This window comes from Gopherus flavomarginatus, chromosome 3 (assembly GCF_025201925.1).
Source record: "Gopherus flavomarginatus isolate rGopFla2 chromosome 3, rGopFla2.mat.asm, whole genome shotgun sequence".
NCBI classification, from domain to species: domain Eukaryota; kingdom Metazoa; phylum Chordata; order Testudines; family Testudinidae; genus Gopherus; species Gopherus flavomarginatus.
In genome coordinates, this window is record NC_066619.1 from 252,884,103 (window position 1) to 252,904,019 (window position 19,917).

The 19,917-nt window shown below is 41.7% G+C and overlaps 1 protein-coding gene and 1 long non-coding RNA gene across 11 annotated transcripts; one reads left to right on the forward strand and one right to left on the reverse strand.

The window, feature by feature from the left end:
• Positions 1-10,593: 10,593 nt before the first annotated feature.
• On the forward strand, positions 10,594-11,674 carry LOC127048364 (uncharacterized). Its single transcript, XM_050948131.1, has 3 exons — positions 10,594-10,851; positions 11,259-11,329; positions 11,540-11,674. The coding sequence occupies exons 1-3, from the start codon at positions 10,779-10,781 to the stop codon at positions 11,651-11,653; spliced, it is 258 nt and encodes an 85-aa protein (XP_050804088.1). The 5' UTR covers positions 10,594-10,778; the 3' UTR covers positions 11,654-11,674.
• A 400-nt stretch (positions 11,675-12,074) lies between these two features.
• On the reverse strand, positions 12,075-14,794 carry LOC127048371 (uncharacterized). 10 transcript variants are annotated; one of them, XR_007773590.1, is made up of 6 exons: positions 14,120-14,794; positions 13,926-13,959; positions 13,405-13,648; positions 13,211-13,244; positions 12,690-12,933; positions 12,084-12,180 (listed from the first exon to the last, which is right to left on the reverse strand). It is a non-coding gene; the product is annotated as an uncharacterized LOC127048371 (long non-coding RNA). The 10 variants fall into 10 exon arrangements; XR_007773594.1 differs by lacking the exon at positions 12,690-12,933 and having other exon boundaries at positions 12,075-12,146; XR_007773592.1 differs by lacking the exon at positions 13,405-13,648 and having other exon boundaries at positions 13,211-13,370.
• Between the last annotated feature and the right edge of the window lie 5,123 nt (positions 14,795-19,917).

Genomic DNA, 19,917 nt, shown 5'->3' on the forward strand with positions numbered 1-19,917 from the left:
AAAAAAGAACTTTAGGTAGGGTTAACATAAATCTCTATTTTCCCAGATATGTCAGCCTTTTTGGGTCTTAAATCGCCATCCAGGAAAATACGGACGTATGGTAACCTTATTGGTACAAAAAATACATACTGTGGCACATCTCTTAAATCAGAACTTGTTATAGGGAACCGGTTGCTAAGAAATGAATGGCTTTATTTTACACTTTTTTTTTTTTGTCATCCATGACAGAGCCCCACCAAAAATGTTCAAATTGGGCCCTGCACTTCCTAAAGCCAGCCCTGAACACCTCCCTAGTGTGGGGGTGAGAGCGCCTCCGGGATCCTGACATCCCAGCACTTTACACACCTTCCTGGAGCCTCCCAACCTCTCTTTTACACAGTTCATTATGATACCTTGTCTTACAAACACCAAACACCATCACATGTGCACAAAGATAAATAATTCCCCTCCCCCCGATATATACAGAGCTGTGCTTCTGCATATAGTATCTATCTGGGATGAACATTGAGCTCCCAGCTCTTCAGGAATCAGTAAAGAGTCAGCTTCCAAGCCACATGTTGAATCCTATTGTAAACTATGGGCGACGCATGAGGCATTCTGAAGCAAGAGATAACTGGTAAAGTTTAAAGAAGATGCAGAAAAAAAGCTTTTCTTATGTTTTGTTTCTGTTGGATTTATTGTATTATGAATATTAAGTATTGAATATAAAAATTTGGTAGTAGGGTATACAATGTTATAAGAAGAGATTATGCTATTACCATTATCCAGTCTATTTGAACAGTAGTATTTTGAAGTAGTGATACTTCACAGAGAGAGAAAGAAGAAAGCTGAATTTAGAGAACAATTATTAACCAGATTCTGGGTTATTCACCAGCCACTTTGCTCCTGTCCACGGCACAAAGCACCATAAACCCAGTATAGTCTGGACAAGAGAATATTCACCTCAAATTGGCATCTACTACACTCCCTGCCCCTGTCTCCCCATTCCCAGTCACCACGAATCAGGATATAGCTGAGTGAAAAGGTGGCATGGCTGAAACATTTAGCAGGCAATTGAAAACTAGTATAGAGTACAATAGTCCTGAGAACATCGCTTAATTCTGAGCACTGTGTTTGCAACGTGATGCAGGATGGGCCTGTTGCCATGGCACCATTGGCACCATTGTAAACTCAGTACTGACCTCAAGCCCCCTCCCATAGCAAAACGCCCTTGGACCTTTTCTGGATCCCACCAAAAAATATTCAAATCTGCTGCCCCAGTGCTACTTTCTTTCTACAGGAGACATGATACAGTGAAATTATTTCCCTACATTCCATCAACCTCTGCATCACACATTTTCAGTATTTAAAAGACTCTCTCATATTTATTTGTCTATGTGAAGTCTCACAACAGTTCACAAATTTTAGAATTGCCTTTTGCTGCATTTATCTTGCCTGTTAACTCAGCTCTTACAGTCCTATTTTCACACGTCATTGCTTGTGTATAGAAACTGATTCACAAATATTCAGTAAGTTTATTATATGGTGTCATCTTAGAACCTTCCCAAGTGCAAAAATCTTCTGCAACAATGAAGGCTTGGGCTGATGACCAGTGGCTGCAGAACTTTTGGATGGTCCACATTTCTGCATCTTTGTGCAAAACTCACCAAAATACAAGCTGCACTGACAGTGGAGAAGAAAAAACAACTGTACTACGGGGATCTGCAACACCAGATTATTATTGGTCAATCACTGCTCTCTCTCCTAAACTAAGATGGAATGGATTTCTTTAATGTAAGTAGTCACAACATATGGTTAAATATTTTATGATCGATATCCTGTTAAGAACTCAGCAGTCACAGATAATACCTGTCTTCTTTGGTAATTAGTATCCTGTCTGTTCCCCAAAACCAAAAGTGATCAGACAAAAAACTTGCATGGAGCATTCAATGGAGGTGTGAGACATACCTGCATACCTACAACCATGGTGACAAGCTTGAGGAAACTCCCCTACCCTCATTCACACCCACCTTAGCATTTAGACAAATTCTAGTGTTGAAACTCAGATTGATATCTGACTGATATCCAAAATACTGAAGCAGACACATTTCATTGTCAGCCCCCTGAAGGAACATCACCCATAGTAAGAAGTGATCAGCTCCTACTCTCTAGCCTAAAGAAATTCCTGCAGTCATCGGTTTACCCATAAACAAATCTACTGTTCTCCCTTCAACCAATTCAACCTATTGCATATTTTCTCTACAAAACCATTTGATCACTCTTAAGTAAGAATTCTTATGCATGCATAGACCCAAATTCTGCCTGAGTTAGAATCAGAGAATAGAATCATAGACTATCAGGGTTGGAAGGGACCTCAGGAGGTATCTAGTCCAACCCCCTCCTCACAGCAGGACCAATCCCCAACTAAATCATCCCAGCCAGGGCTTTGTCAAGCCTGATCTTAAAAACCTCTAAGGAAGGAGATTCAACCACTTCCTTAGGTAACCACATCTATTCCTGACAGATTCAAGACTGTGAGCTAAGATCATCAGTGAAGACTCAGGAGTTCAAGCTTCCTGGAGTGGGTGAGTTTCCTCATTTTCTCTCTCTCTTTCCTTTTCTAACACAGGTATTAAACTGTAAAAATGTAACTTACTTTGTTTAGACTCTGCTTGTGATGTAGAGATGGGGATAGGGACATGCTACATCTGGGACAAATAAAGGTGTCAGCTTGAAAGTGCTGTTTGACTCATTCCATTGGGCACACAAGGAGTACATTGATCGAGTTACACAACCACCCCCCTCCAGAAGAGTAGAATTATCAGGGGGGAAACCCAGACAAGTAAGCACAATAAATGAGCATACCCCAAGTAATGGGCAAATCTGGTAAAAGTACAGAAATACTAAAGGTATTCCTGGCTAACTGCCTGAATAATAAAGAATCTTTACAATAACTGTATAATCATTTCTTAAATGGTTTGCATGCCTGTAATCATGGTGATTTCTTTATTGCTCCTAATTTCTATATTGTTTATCTGTGTGGTGTCTGTTTGTTTTTCTTTACTTTCTTAGGCTGACATATAAGTAATCTTGCTGTGTGAAAAACAATTTAGATGATGCAATCTAATTTCTTAGATAATCAAGTAACATTATGTTAGGATTGGTTAGTTTAATTACATTAAAACGATTGATTAAACACATTGCTGAGAATGAGGTGATACTGATATGTGTATGTTATAGGGGTTTCTCTATTTGAGATTCTTCAGATTTCCAGACAACGATTTTCTCCAAAAAAGTTGCACCAAGCAAAAAATTACCTCAATACACATAATGGCAAGTAAGTAGAATTTTTCCATGTGTTCCCATGGTGGGGAGGGCTAGCTCAGTGTTTTGAGCATTGGCCTGCTAAAGCCAGGGTTGTGAGCCTAATCCTTAAGGGGACCATTTATGGATCATGGCCAAAAAAAAAAAAAAAAAAAAAGCAAGGCCAAAAAAACCTGTCAGGGACAGTACTTGGTCCTGATAGTGAAGGCAGGGGATTGGACTCAATGACCTAGTTCTGTGACATAAGTATATCCCCATATATTATTATATATTACATATTTTTTAAAAACCCATTATCTTCAAGCAACTCTGCTTCTTTTTTTAATTGACATTTTTTTAATTTACATTTACTGTCCTGAGTCACTATGTCTATACATTGTTACAATCTTGTACTGATCTCCTTATCTCTGATAACATTCACTCTTCATTGAGCAAATACAGCCAAAATTTGCAAGCCACAAATATTTCAGAATTATGCACATGCCTGCAATTTATTTATGTCTGTCATGTCACTGGCCTATGAATGATGTCTTGTTTCTTTAGGTTTACCCTGCTTATGGGTTTGCAATGTACATCGCTTACCTTCTAACTCAACTTTGAGTCTTATATGAATTGATATGCCATGTTTGCACTTAAGTAACTGTTTTCTCTTGTAAACAATTATCAGGGAAATCTTTTGAAGAAAAAATTGCAAATGTTTTAGCATACATACGGAGTAGCACATATCCTGAAGGAATGAATAAAGCAGGCAGACTGAACCTGCGTCGATATGCTGTCAACTTTTCATTGGAAGGTAAGGATTATTTGTTTTAAGATAGTACTGATACATAACACAGGAAACTTCAGCCTGTAAATTATGGTCATGATGTCCCAACACTGGGAGTATTTGGAGTGTTAACCTTACCTTCAATGGGCCTGGAATTTGGATCTCTATTTTTATAAAAATTTTCCAGAAAATCTGTCTATGCCAGTGGTGCAACAAAAGGAGTGTGCTGTGCAGTTGCGTGAGAAGTGAGTCTAAAATTTATTTAAAAAAAAATGATGCCTTTGTTTCATTCCTTAATTATGTTATCCGGTCTGCTGCAAGCACCACCACCAATCACTATATGTTCAATGAGCAAAAACTTCTAACTATACACCAGGCCCTCCCAGAGAATTCTGGGGCTTGTGGTCTCTGGTGCCAGGGGGGCCCTGCTTCAGCAGTAATTCAGCCATGGGGTTTCACTCTGCCCTGGAGGAAGGACCCCTCCCCACTGGCGAAGACCAAGAGTGGAAGAAGCTCTGGGGGCCCAGGCCCCTCGAGAGTTTTCCAGGGCACAAGGAGCAAGTGAAGGACCCCGCTTCAGGGGCCCTGAAAAACTCTTGTGGGGGCCCGTGTGGGGCCCAGGGCAAATTGCCCCACTTGCCCCCCCTCTGGGCAGCCCCGCTATACACTGAAATTTCCCCCTTGTACTCAAGGCATTATGAACCAGACTGTATACAGATGTCTTTTATAGGCATATGCCTTTTAATTAATTAATGGTTTTGCCAATGACCACTTATAGCTTAAGTTAAATACTTTTTCCACACCCCAGCCCTGGCAGAAGCCACAAGGCAGCAGGGGAAGCCCCTATGCCTGACCCTATCTCCAGGAGACATGCCTGGTGGGGCAGGAGACTACACAGCACCCTGCTCCTAGTCCCCTAAAGAACCACAGGATCCAAAACTCCACCACGGCCCTGGGACTGGAGGAGCTCTCACTCCTTTCTGCAGCCGTGACACAGGGACAGGGCTTCTCCAGTCCCGATGCTGTGTGGGACAGCAGGGTGGGTAGGAAATGAGCCAAGGAGTTGTGGGGCCAGCAAAATGGTGGGGAGCCCAGGTGGAACATGGCTGCAATCCTGGGGAAGAGGACGAAAGGGATAAGGCCATAGGTGGTGTAGCCAGTGGACAGGGTGGGTAGGGGCCCAACAATTGCTCTGTCCCAGGGCCCAGATAAACTTTAATCATCCTCTGTGCTCCATCTTCTATGATCAACAGAGGGGAGATTGTTCCATTCAGCAAAAGGAAGAAAGGTTGTCGTTGTGCATACCATGAAAGAAGCCCTGCAACTCTTTAAAAGGTATCATGACAGTCCAGAGGGTGGACATCTAGGAATATTCAAAACCAGGAATGCGCTGACATCAAAATACTATTGGCCAGGGATGACAAAAGACATTGCCAATTGGGTATGTAAAGTAATGAAACAAAATCCTGATGAATGTTGTTTACAATTGAAATAGAAGTACAAAATGAATGAAAGAAATATAAAAGTATATTTGGTGTGCAAATGTGAACTCTGTTCCCTTGTGATACTATTTCCATAATGAAATGTTCATGTCATCATATTGTTCCATCAAAAGCAGGTTGCACAGTGTCTGACTTGCCAGAAAGAGGGACAGCAATCAAATCTGGATACCACCTTGAAAAGCATAGAGGTGAATTTTTGAATCAGACACATTATTGTTTATCATTATCCATGGTTATTTCTGCAATACAATGAGGCTTTGATTTTGAAACAAGTCCAATGCATGTAAGTGGCACAGCATAGTGCAGCAATTACCTCTAATACGCCTTCGCACTGGCTGGGGATATTTCTTGTGCTTTACTCTGGTATTGTTTTCAATCACTCATTCCTGCACTTCTTTTCGTTTGTTTAGTCTTTCTTTCTTTTTCTTCTGCATTTAAAAGTGGGCTTTCATTTGGATTCTATGGCTGTTATAACCATATTACATTGTGTACTCTGCTTCTCACATATGGGTTCATTGAGAACATTTATTAATAAACGTGAAATATGACTGTTAACTGGTACCCTTCTATGTAGGTCACTCGGATCTGGGAATTGGTGGGAATGGATTTAATAGGACCGTTTCCAGTAACAAAGAATGGATACCAGTACATAGTTACAGCCATAGATTATCTTTCAAGATGGGTGGAAGCCTTTCCACTTAGAAATAAGTCGTCATCTGAGGTGGTAGAGATCATGTTCACCATGATTCTTCGACGTGGATGCCCACAGCGGATACTGACAGATTGTGGTGCAGAATTCAATAATACGGTAATGATTTCTTTTTTTCTGGTTATTTGTACTATTTATTCAAAGTCACTGTCAGGTCACCCACAGATCTCGAACAACCACCATCTTTTCTTTTTATATATATATAAACTGCTGTTGGTCCCCATCAGTGTTGCTATAAAATTATTTTTCTTCATATCTAACAAAGAAATGAACAACTACTTGTTTCCAAAACAAATATGAGAAGACATGCTATTCCTGTTGCTAATTACACAGAAAAGTAGTGGCAGATACGCAAAGGAACATTCCTCAACAGAAGTCTATATGTATGTTTATGGTGTAACTTTTTTTCTTTCAGCTTAACTTGTATGTTTGTAATAAATTGGGAATAGAACGTAGCTTCACCAGTCCATACCACCCACAAACCAATGGCTTGGCTGAAAACGCTAATAAATCCATAAAAAGGTAAGTGAATGGGTGGGTATCGTACAGTATTAATGGCAAGTAGAATGTGCTATATTAGAAGATGCAACTCACAAAAAAATCTTCAAAAGCATTGTGTTACATGGAGATCTTTTTCATTACGTATTACACCTTTTTGATTGTGTATGATCTGTTTCAAACAAGACCGTACATGTGACTTTCTTTTCTTAAACAATCAAATCAATGTGCCTTTGTTACAGAGCACTGCGGAAGATGGTTGATGACAATGGGAGTAATTGGGATAAATTACTTGAACCCATTTTGTTTTATTTGCGAACTAAAATACATGCAACAACAAAAATTTCACCTTTCCGACTAATGTTTGGTGATGATGTAGTGTTTCCAGAAGATGTCTTAGAGAATTACACGGTAAGTGTATGTTATTCCCAGCACCTTTCATGTACACATGGCATTCTGTGTGCCTTCATTTTACAAATACAACCACTTCTCCATTTGTTTACAAAGATCCCAGATCTGAATATGTTAGTGGAAGATTTCTTCAAAGAGAACAGCATGAATATGAAATCGAGACATGACGCTGACATTGCACTGCCACTAAGTAACATTGCTAAAGCACAAGAAAAACAACAAAAACATTATGCTAAAAAGACTTCTAAATATGGGGAAATAACATTTGAAGTTGGGGACTCTGTACTATTACTGAATACTAGACAGAGAACAAGAAAAGAAGGAGTATTGGAATCTAAATATCATGGACCATACAAAATTATGAGTGTTGAAGGTAAGAGAGTGAAATTACAAACCATCTCAGGGAAACAGTTAGGAACCATGTACAGTATTGCACACTTAAAACCAGTAAAAGAGCCAACAACATTAGCTGCTGAAAGCACATCAGAGGGAAAAACTGGCACTGAAATTGGAGTTGGTGACGCTGAACCAGAAACACCCACGGAAGAGATTAGAGAAGTGGATGGCACTGTATCTCATGACAGCAAAGCGGAAAACATAGAGGTCACAGCAATAGAAAAAGAGGAATATATAGGGCAAGATGTGTCAAACAATGATACAAGTGATGCTGATGACAGTTTTGATGACATGCTTACAGAGGAAGTGGAAGACAAGCAATGGCTTCTGAAAGGTAATTGGTTACCGCTCTTTTCTTAAACAGATTAACATACTTTATAACTTGAACTATATTAAAGGTTTTCATGTACAAAGTGGCGGCATTGACAGTATTAAAGCAGAGAAAAAGGAAACTGTATTACCATGCATGTAATATGTGTTAATATTTTTTTCCTAGTAAAATTGGTAATGACCAGCAAACACACAGAGAGACTGGAGGCGAAAGTGAGAAACATAAAATTGTATGGCTCTTTATTTCATTGCCTGAAACCGAGAAGCTGGATAAGTGATGAGGTACATTTAAGTACCACTAAACATGTATTTGTTGATGTGATTGATTACTCAAATACCATTGTAATTGTGCTTTTCTTCCATCATGTGTTGTAGGTTATTGATGCATTTTTGAGCTGTGTAGTTGAGAAAGCAGATGGAAAGGTAGGCTAGTTACTGTGATACATGACACAATACACTGATGCACTAAGTAAACAATCATGGGAATATGTGGCACAACATATTTAAGTCCAAATGCCCTTGAAATATCAACAGACACCTGAAATTTCAACATTTCTGTGTATATACTGCTGCGAAACATTTACTAAAATGTATTTGGAGGTGCATATCGGACATACAACAGAGGGCCACATTAGTTCTGCTGTACAGTTCAGTGGGTCCATTACTTGAACACAAGTATGTGAACAGCTTAGTCACTTTTTAAAGGAAGTAATTCAGAGCACATTGATTACAAATCATTTGTTTTTATGGGACTCTCTTACATATACGTATCTGATCTGTAACACTAAGGATCCGTTTCATGTCTGTCTATATTAAATTCATTATGTTCTTGACGTGCCATAATTATTAATGCATTAATAGCTTTGTTGACTGTCAACAGGTACAAGCCATCTCATCAGTAGTTTCCACTGTCATTCTCTCAGGCAGAGCTACACAAGTGAAAGTGAAGGTAAATGTTAACATACTTTCATACATAAAATGAAAAAAAACCAATTTCAGTCACTGAGTTAAACACAGTGTGAAACAGCAAAAACTATGATATGTTTGATGTGGGGGAGTAGTCCAATAGTAATACATGTAATGAATCTGGGAAATACAGTATAATGTATATTTCATGGTTTGCCTCACTGGAAACTATAATTACATTTCTAATTTCTTTTAAATAAATACAGAGTGTATTACTTCAAAATGATATATTATTGCTTCCTTACCACACACCAGGTCATTGGGTTCTTGTGGTAAGATGTTTTGTATTGTGCTTCTGGATTATGGGCAATAAATGTGGCAATAAATAAGAGATTTGTAACACAAATATGGTAGTGGTGATATACTTTGCCATGCTGTGGGTTTTCTGGGAGTGCAGTGCATGCTAAGGAAAGTGGAATGTGATTGTTAAAAATACATTGATACTGTCAATTTACATTGTTCATGTAACATGGAAGAATACACTCTGTAAAGAGTTGATTGATTTTACAATATGATTATATGTTGTGTGTTTCTGTTACATTACAAATGATTATATGTTAATTGCATACTGATTGTTGATATATTTTTGAATATATATTAATTTTTTGAGATAATCACATTACCAATACAGTTTATGAATATATTTAAACTTACAGATAGCCTTGATGAAAAAAAAGGAATTGTTAATAATTGACCCATTGTGTGATGAGATCAGATATGAAAGAACATGCCTGAGGAATTGGAGGTGATTTATTAGATACTTACTTTCACAGTGGACACTAACTGTTCCATTGAAACTGTTTTTAAAGGGAATGTTACAATAATGAGAATAATGTCTTCCTATTAGCTACAAATAAACATTGAAACAGCATATACTTGTACTGAATGTACTTAATAATGGACTTTGAGTGAACTTGTGTGATGTGACTCTGGGGAACGACTGCACAGAATGTGGACACACATGAAACAGTAGCATGTTGCATGATTGAGAATGTGTTATTATCAACATGGGGCACAGCAACTCAGGTGACACACTGTGTAAGTGTGAGACAATAATATGAAAACAAGCGTGTCTATATGTGAGCAATAAGTCATTTCAATGACTAAGTAAAAACCGAGAGAATGGATTTTTATCTATGTCCAGAAAACAGAGTGGGAAAAAACGGAAAGCAAAGCGCATTTATGCAGTCTGCTAATGTACTCTCTAAAAATTTCAGAAACTTCATCAAACGATTAACTAGTAAATCCTCATCTGATTGGAACAGTAAAATTATGCAGCATCCCAGACAAAGTGATGGCCACAACTGTGGACCACTCATTTTAAAGGTATTGAATACCAAATTGGCATTATTATTGGTTATATATGTTTAATTATCCATGTTGAAAGTAAATGCCAGAGATTACCAGTGGGCACTGCACTGGTGTCCTTGCCAAGGTGTATGGGGGTGGGCTTGTGGCCACAAGAAGGGATGGGTTCTCCAGTGGCAGGTGCGGTGCTGGGGAATCAGATTCTACCATCCAGCCCTTCCTGACAGCTGCTGTTGCAGTGGCCAGGAGCACCAGGCCCTTGTAAATCACTGTAACCCAGAGCCCCTTTTGGTCCTCCACAGTAGGCACCCCTGCCAGGAGCATGTAACAGCATTGCCAGACCTTATGGCAGGGCCGCAGATGCGGGGGGGGGGGTGGGGGGGGAGGGGATAAAGGGAGCAGTGCTGTTAAATCATAAAGCACTGCCACATCAGAAGTGTAATGTCAGCCATGTATGGTCTGGAACCAGTGGCCAATTCTTACCGGTACACTGGACCAGCCCACTTTCACCTATGGTAAGTATGAGGTTTATTCTAAATATCAGTGTTGTTAGTTTGCAGAAACATACTTGCAGCACAAAGACATCAGTATGGTGGAAACAACACAGAAGGCTAATACTGCGTTTAGAAGACATATAGCAATTCTTCTAATGAAGGAGTCAGGTAATTACTTTCTACCATGTATTGTGGACTCATTAGGCACATGTGAGGATAACATGAAGAGTGGAATTTTGTCACATAACAGACAGTTATCTTAATAACCCTAAAGTGGGCTATCTCACAGGTTTGGTTCTGAAATGGTGACTATGAATCAATAATATCTTTAAGTACACAAAAATTTGAATGGGGTGAATGATTACTATTGATCGACCAGTTAAATGAAACTTGAAATTTTAGATACAGGTGCAGTAAAGTTAAAATTGGAAAAAAATATTCCAAAAAAAGGAAGAGATATGTGTGTTCAAACCATTGACTGGATTACATAATTGACAATTAATACATCAAGATTAGCATTTTCAGTGTTGGTCGTAACGTATTCATCATTTCGTAATGCTATATTTATTTTTAAGAAAGCGTGGAGGACTACTGCATATACTGCAACCTTATCGACTGTGAAAAAGAAAGTGAGGATTGCACGATGGTAAGAAACATAGAATTACATGAGAAATATATGCCATAAACTGCGTAAGGATCATGATCCTTGTAAAAATTCCACAACATTACACATTTTCTTCATGCTGATAGTTATATATTAGGTAATGTTCACATGTGGAAGGAATAGGATGAGTCAATGCAAAGTATGTATAACATAACTTATGTGATTTAATTTCTTAATTCTTACTTATCAAAGGTCCAGTGTGTTTCTTGCAAGAGGTGGGCACACATACCATGCATTACAGAAGGAATCAATCAAGAAAACCTGACATATGAGAAGAAGGAGTACAACTGCAAGACATGTGCATAGTTCACTTCATTAACAAAAAGAAAAAAGGCAATAAAGAAAACATATTGTTTAACTGCCTCTTGTTCATAACATAATGCAACCCAAAGAAATATATTTCTATGTATACATCAGATTATAATAAATGTTCTTGATGTTAAATAAATTATTCTCTGTATTTCTGTCCATATATATAATGCAAACTATAAAATTTTAAAAGTAATTTTAAAAAATGAAAGTGGTGTCATCATAGGAGTGCTCCATACCCCGAAAGCTAACCTCCCTTTTCATGTATTCATACACAAGAAAGCGAAAGAGCGTGCCTAGATCACCCAATAGGTCAATTTGGCACATTAGACAGGAGGAAGCAGATCCTGAGTGTTTTCGACCACAAACTCCATCTCTCCCGATTTGCAACCATCCCCGGACCAGTGACAGGTGCATAGCAGCCATGTCATTGGAACTAAGCAAGGAGGAAGCCAGTGGAAACAATGAAAGGGGCCACTCTGGTTATCACCTTGGGGTCAGGGGTGTGCCCTATACCCCCAAACCTTATAACCCTTTACACGTATTCACACACAAAAAAGCGAAAGAGCGTGCCTCGATCACCCAATAGGTCAATTTGGCACATTAGACAGGAGGAAGCAGATCCTGAGTGTTTTCGACCACAAACTCCATCCCTCCCGATTTGCAACGCCATGGACCAGTGGAGGAAGCAGATCCTGAGTGTTTTCGACCACAAACTACATCCATCCTGATTTGCAACCATCCCTGGACCAGTGACAGGTGCATAGGCAGCCATGTCATTGGAACTAAGCAAGGAGGAAGCCAGTGGAAACAATGAAAGGGGCCACTCTGGTTATCACCTTGGGGTCAGGTGTGTGCCCTCTACCCCCAAACCTTACTTCCCTTTATCTGTATTCACACACAAAAAAGCGAAAGAGCGTGCCTCGAGCAGCCATGTCATTGGAACTAAACCAGGAGGAAGCCAGTGGAAACAATGAAAGGGGCCACTCTGGTTATCACCTTGGGGTCAGGGGTGTGCCCTCTACCCCCAAACCTTACTTCCCTTTACACGTATTCACACACAAAAAAGCGAAAAAGCGTGCCTCGATCACCCAATAGGTCAATTTGGCACATTAGACAGGAGGAAGCAGATCCTGAGTGTTTTCGACCACAAACTCCATCTCTCCCGATTTGCAACCATCCCCGGACCAGTGACAGGTGCATAGGCAGCCATGTCATTGGAACTAAGCAAGGAGGAAGCCAGTGGAAACAATGAAAGGGGCCACTCTGGTTATCACCTTGGGGTCAGGGGAGTGCCCTCTACCCCAAACGTTACTTCCCTTTACACGTATTCAGACACAGAAAAGCGAAAGAGCGTGCCTCGATCACCCAATACGTCAATTTGGCCCATTAGCCAGGAAGAAGCAGATCCTGAGTGTTTTTGACCACAGACTCCATCCCTCCCGATTTGCAACCATCCCTGGACCAGTGACAGGTGCATAGGCAGCCATGTCATTGGAACTAAGCAAGGAGGAAGCCAGTGGAAACAGTGAAAGGGGCCACTCTGGTTATCACCTTGGGGTCAGGGGTGTGCCCTGTACCCCCAAACCTTACTTCCCTTTATCTGTATTCACACACAAAAAAGCGAAAGAGCGTGCCTCGAGCAGCCATGTCATTGGAACTAAACAAGGAGGAAGCCAGTGGAAACAGTGAAAGGGGCCACTCTGGTTATCACCTTGGGGTCAGGGGTGTGCCCTCTACCCCCAAACCTTACTTCCCTTTACACGTATTCAGACACAGAAAAGCGAAAGAGCGTGCCTCGATCACCCAATACGTCAATTTGGCCCATTAGCCAGGAAGAAGCAGATCCTGAGTGTTTTCGACCACAAACTCCATCCCTCCCGATTTGCAACCATCCCCGGACCAGTGACAGGTGCATAGGCAGCCATGTCATTGGAACTAAGCAAGGAGGAAGCCAGTGGAAACAATGAAAGGGGCCACTCTGGTTATCACCTTGGGGTCAGGGGAGTGCCCTCTACCCCAAACGTTACTTCCCTTTACACGTATTCAGACACAGAAAAGCGAAAGAGCGTGCCTCGATCACCCAATACGTCAATTTGGCCCATTAGCCAGGAGGAAGCAGATCCTGAGTGTTTTCGACCACAAACTCCATCCCTCCCGATTTGCAACCATCCCTGGACCAGTGACAGGTGCATAGGCAGCCATGTCATTGGAACTAAGCAAGGAGGAAGCCAGTGGAAACAGTGAAAGGGGCCACTCTGGTTATCACCTTGGGGTCAGGGGTGTGCCCTGTACCCCCAAACCTTACTTCCCTTTATCTGTATTCACACACAAAAAAGCGAAAGAGCGTGCCTCGAGCAGCCATGTCATTGGAACTAAACAAGGAGGAAGCCAGTGGAAACAGTGAAAGGGGCCACTCTGGTTATCACCTTGGGGTCAGGGGTGTGCCCTCTACCCCCAAACCTTACTTCCCTTTACACGTATTCAGACACAGAAAAGCGAAAGAGCGTGCCTCGATCACCCAATACGTCAATTTGGCCCATTAGCCAGGAAGAAGCAGATCCTGAGTGTTTTCGACCACAAACTCCATCCCTCCCGATTTGCAACCATCCCCGGACCAGTGACAGGTGCATAGGCAGCCATGTCATTGGAACTAAGCAAGGAGGAAGCCAGTGGAAACAATGAAAGGGGCCACTCTGGTTATCACCTTGGGGTCAGGGGAGTGCCCTCTACCCCAAACGTTACTTCCCTTTACACGTATTCAGACACAGAAAAGCGAAAGAGCGTGCCTCGATCACCCAATACGTCAATTTGGCCCATTAGCCAGGAGGAAGCAGATCCTGAGTGTTTTCGACCACAAACTCCATCCCTCCCGATTTGCAACCATCCCTGGACCAGTGACAGGTGCATAGGCAGCCATGTCATTGGAACTAAGCAAGGAGGAAGCCAGTGGAAACAGTGAAAGGGGCCACTCTGGTTATCACCTTGGGGTCAGGGGTGTGCCCTGTACCCCCAAACCTTACTTCCCTTTATCTGTATTCACACACAAAAAAGCGAAAGAGCGTGCCTCGAGCAGCCATGTCATTGGAACTAAACAAGGAGGAAGCCAGTGGAAACAGTGAAAGGGGCCACTCTGGTTATCACCTTGGGGTCAGGGGTGTGCCCTCTACCCCCAAACCTTACTTCCCTTTACACGTATTCACACACAAAAAAGCGAAAGAGCGTGCCTCGATCACCCAATAGGTCAATTTGGCACATTAGCCAGGAGGAAGCAGATTCTGAGTGTTTTCGACCACTAACTCCATCCCTCCCGATTTGCAACCCCATGGACCAGTGGAGGAAGCAGATCCTGAGTGTTTTCGACCACAAACTCCATCCCTCCCGATTTGCAACCTCATGGACCAGGCGGCAGCAATTCCTGAGCAGGAGCACAGATGGTTTTCCTATGTGACAGAAACTGCAGCTAGTTGCAAAACGGGAGGGTTGCTCAAACTGCGTTTGCGGGGCCCCAGGTCCGCGGAGGAGCGAGGCTCGGTCCGTAACTCTGGCGGTCACAGTCTGTCGGGGGAGGAACTCTCGGACGAAGCCCCCAGCCCGCCAGAGTAGCGCTCCGCCCTGCCAAGCCCCCTCCCGGCTGCGCGCCGCTACCCTTACCAGGTCCGCCAGACGCCGGCGTGGTGCGGCTACTAGGTCACAGCGACACCTCCCGTCCCGCCGGTTGCTAAGGAAGCAATCCTAGGTCTACGGACTGCGGAAAGGCCAAACTTCCTGCGAAGCGACTGCAGGCGGGGCTAGGGAGCATGCGTAGAGGTGGGCGGGCTCGGCAATTCGCGGGGTGGGGCGGGGATGTTCAGTGACGAATCTGCCGCTTTCAGTTCTGTGCTGTAGTCCAGTCCGTCCTAGTCTCGGGGCTGGGCTGGGCTGCTCGCCCACACTCACCCTGCCGGGGCGGGGATCTCTCCGTGCCTTAGCCTGGCTGCCCTCTACACCGGGCAGGTTCCCCACTAGCTCAGCAAAGCCTTGTTCTGGTTCTCGGAATAGGGCGCCCCTGGCCTTTCCTCAGCTCTGACTGTTGCACTGCAATGATTATCCCCGCTAAAGAGTTATTGCACTGGGCAGCTAATGGCCTAGCTCAGGCCTGTCCCCACCAGCCTGGCAGCTCCCTTTTGGGCTCCTAGGCGTAATCACTGGCTGTAGGATATTGCCCCCGAAGTTTTGCCAAGATCTGGGCAAGAGCCCCCGTGGCCATGCTACGCCCACAAATGCCCAGGCTGCCGCTAACAAGAACCACGGTGAAGTCAAAATGGATGAACGCAGGGTCTGGGTTTCTCTCCCACAAATTTGTTTCACCAGACCAGATGGCAATTTTAAATGGGACGAAGATAGGGTGCTAGTTGAAGCAACTAGCCATTGCTGTGTGCATTGGTTCTGTGTCCGAAGCTAAATGACTCATTAGAAGTCATCCTGCAGTGCTAGAAACTTTGTGTTGTCTGTTAAGCTACTTTAACTGTTCATAAAGAAAATGTATCAAGAAACAGAGGATGCATCTTGAACAAATCAAAACTTAAATACTTGGCTTCCAGCTTGTACATGCACATCTATGGGAAGAAAGGTTAAAGGAAAGAAAAAGGAACACTTTCAACATATGCTGTGCTATATAGTTGTGACTTGAATTAGGCTGGTGAAGCCAAGCTCCCATTTTTCTCCAGTAGGAGGACAAGATAACACCAGTGACTGGGAAGTATTTTTAATTTTATTTTATTTTTTAGCTACAGAGTGGCAATTTGCAGCCCAGGATATACATTCTATTTGCAAGTACTTTTGGATAAAAACATTCCAATAAAGATATTATCTGAGCCACCAGTTTTATCTTCCAGCTAACAGTTCTCAGTGTATCAACATAAGTTATAAGTTTCAAACAATATTTTCTGGTAAGCCAGTGTAGTGAGTAACCTTTCCAGTGAAGACTACAGTTTTTCTTTCCCAACAGACCAAATTAGCTATGGCATGTTCACTGCTCTTTAAGAGATACATTTGATCTTGAACATATGCCAGTGAATTCCTCATGTAGGACACTTTTTTTTTGTTATTGCTTAAATTGTGAAAGGTGTGTGTTATTGAACCTCAGTAATACACAATGAGAGACTTTATAAGACTTAAAAAGAAATTGGATTAGACAACCTTTTCATTTGGTTTTCTGCAGTAATAGATGAGAAAAGGCAATAGCAATGCTGAAACATAGTTATGGTCTGTCTGACCAGATTTTGGTCAGCGCTGGCATTTTGGAATAAGCTTTATCCAGCACAAATGATTTATATCTTCCAATGACTGAAAGCTGGAGAGAAAAACATAGGGACACATATCTGAACTCATTTGAAACATGCTGGCTGAGGAGAGGTTTTTATACAGAAGAGGAAGATGATAAAAATTCTAAATAAAAAGAAAATGGTCCGCCCCAAAGTTCCAATTCCTAAATATTTAGCTGAAACTAATCAGAAAGTCTAGTAACTTCAGGTAACTGCTTCATGGCTCCACATTATTTAGGGAAATTTTAAGTTGAGGCCTAAATTTTCAAAAATAGTAAGCAACTGCCCTCTGAAAACTAGATTTCTTTTAAATGCCTCAGCTTGAACACCCAGAACTGCTACTAGAAAATGTAGGCTTAAGTGTTTATCCTCATTAAGAGTCACCGGTGCTGCCTTTCTGAGCCATCATCCTTTTTTGCTTGGTGTTGGTGATATATTTTTGTACTGAACTGCATTATTTCTGTAACAGCTGCGTGGGGTGACACCACCATCTATAGGTATACAGTCTCTCTTGCAAAGGGAAAATTGCTTATTACAAGGTAAGGCAAACTTCAATTAAAAATCCTGTTTAGGAAAACCAAAGCATCAATGAGGTTCTGCCTAAAGCACAATATAGCTTTCCTCATCAACAATGCTAGAGATGCGATAACTATTGTGCTATGACTATTTTCTGGTCGTGTGGGAATTCTTATTGCAATCATTTTAGAATAGGTTATAATCGTTTATAAAATTACCTGCTTTCTTTAACGTTTGCATTCCAAAGCCATTATATTATATGGATATTTTTCTAATCTATGTTATTTTTCATGAATCAGAAAAATGTTTGGAGGACACACATGGATGCCTTCAGACAATTTTGTTTCTTCGTATATGATCTATACTGTGGTATATTGAGGACTGTGTTGGAACTGAAAGCCATTGCTTTAAGAGTGCGGCTGTGGGGGGAATGGCAGGATGGCCTCCAAAGACAATATCTTTCTCTTGGAGAGCTTACAAAATATGGCAATTGACACAGGAACTGCAATTTGGCTCTCTGATTGAAAAGTATACAAACTAAAAAACCCTCTAATTTGGATAAGTGAATGCAGTGTGGGTAATATTACATTTAACTGAGGTTTATAGATATCTCTGCAAAGTCGAAGAGAGTGTAACACTATTTTTATTTAGGTAACATTCAAATTTCATCTCAGCATGGTTATCCTGGACTAACCACACAGAGTAGTTTGAGACTAAAAAAAAATAGAATATAGGCATATAATTGTGCAAAGGTTTAGATGTGCAAGACACATTCATCTTCAAACATAGTATCAGGCAGTTCAGCACCTGTTCAAAATTGGTGGAGCTGTGAATATGAATATAAATTTTCAAGGAAAATTGGTGTGGAAAAGTGCCATTCTAGCTGAGCAATGCTAGATGACTAAAGTCCCTGGGTATTAATAGATTGTCTAAAACATTCAGTAATATCGCTGGTATGACCTGATTTTCTATTATGAGTGCTCCATTGTGACCACTCTGGACAGCGCTCTCAACTCAGATGCACTGGCCAGGTAGACGGGAAGAGGCCTGTGAACTTTTGAATTTCATTTCCTGTTTGGCCAGCGTGTTTGCAATACTGTCGAATTGTGTCCACCCAAATTCGACCCGGCAAAGCCGATTTCAGCGCTAATCCCCTCGTCGGAGGTGAAGTAAAGAAATTGATTGAAAGAGCCCTTTAAGTCGAAAAAAAGGTGGACGGGTCCAGGCTTAAATCAAGGTAACACTGCTAAATTCGACCTAAAGTCATCATGTAGACCAAGGCTTAAACTCTCCCTTGGCTAAACTAATAAATGCCCCAAAATAATTACTGTCTCTCTTCTAATTGCAGATGGAGGACACCAGCAATGGATGGTCCATCTTAGGATCTCTGGAACATCAGCAGATCTGGCTCTCTTACTGCCGAAGCAGGAGATCAACATATCTGAGCTGACAGCAAGCCTTCACTGGATCCTTTGGTGGATTACAGGAATCAGGTAAGTGTCAGAGTCCCTGATAGATGTTAGTAGCCAAAGTGTTGATCCGATGCCATTCAAAGAACCTGGATGTGGCTGCCTCGATGGTGGACAGCTCCTGTGTCACCGCTGACAGTCCCTTATATGCTCTCTGTGGTGCGTCTTTCTGAGACACACTCTGACAGGCACACACTGACAGGCCCTGCCCCCAACTGATTCCAGCCAGTCTCAGTCCAGTTCTGCCCGGAAACAGAGTTTTGGTGGGAAAATGCCATGAAGAAGGGCATCAAGATGGAGTTCAAACCCTCCCTAACATATGTGCCATCTTGAATTTCTAATCTCCATTTTGAATTGCATCAACATTCTTAACAGAATGTAATCATCTACCAAAAACACCGTACAATGCCTTAGGGTAGTATGGCAACACTGCAGCAAACTCAGCCTCAAGGGGCTTTGGCTGCAGTGTAGGCATCCAGGACCAGTTTGTAGCCTGGGCTCTGGGACCTTCCCCCCTCAAAATGTATTCATTTCATGTGGCATACTTTAGATGTGTGAGCCTTAGATATGCCATTATCAAGCACTCTTAATACCCTACATTTTAGGTGTTAGTATCGTCCCATGTAACATAGTGGCTACCTAATGACAAATAAGTTAGAAACCCATAGTAATACAATAATGCTATTTTAACTTTTATAGTGTCTTTTATCTAGAGACCACAAGGCACTTCATAAACATTCATTAATTCAGCCTTATACCAAATCTGTGAAGGTTCACAAATAGTATTAGAATCCTTGTAAACAGAGGCACAGGGGGATTAGAGTATGCCTGTGATCACAGTAAATCAGATACAGAAAGGTTTGTGACACCCAGTCATACATATTATTGACAGTGCTAAGAACAGGAAACGAGTGTTCTCAACTCCAAATTCTCTAGTTTAATCAAACTATCTGAGATATTGTCAGCACAT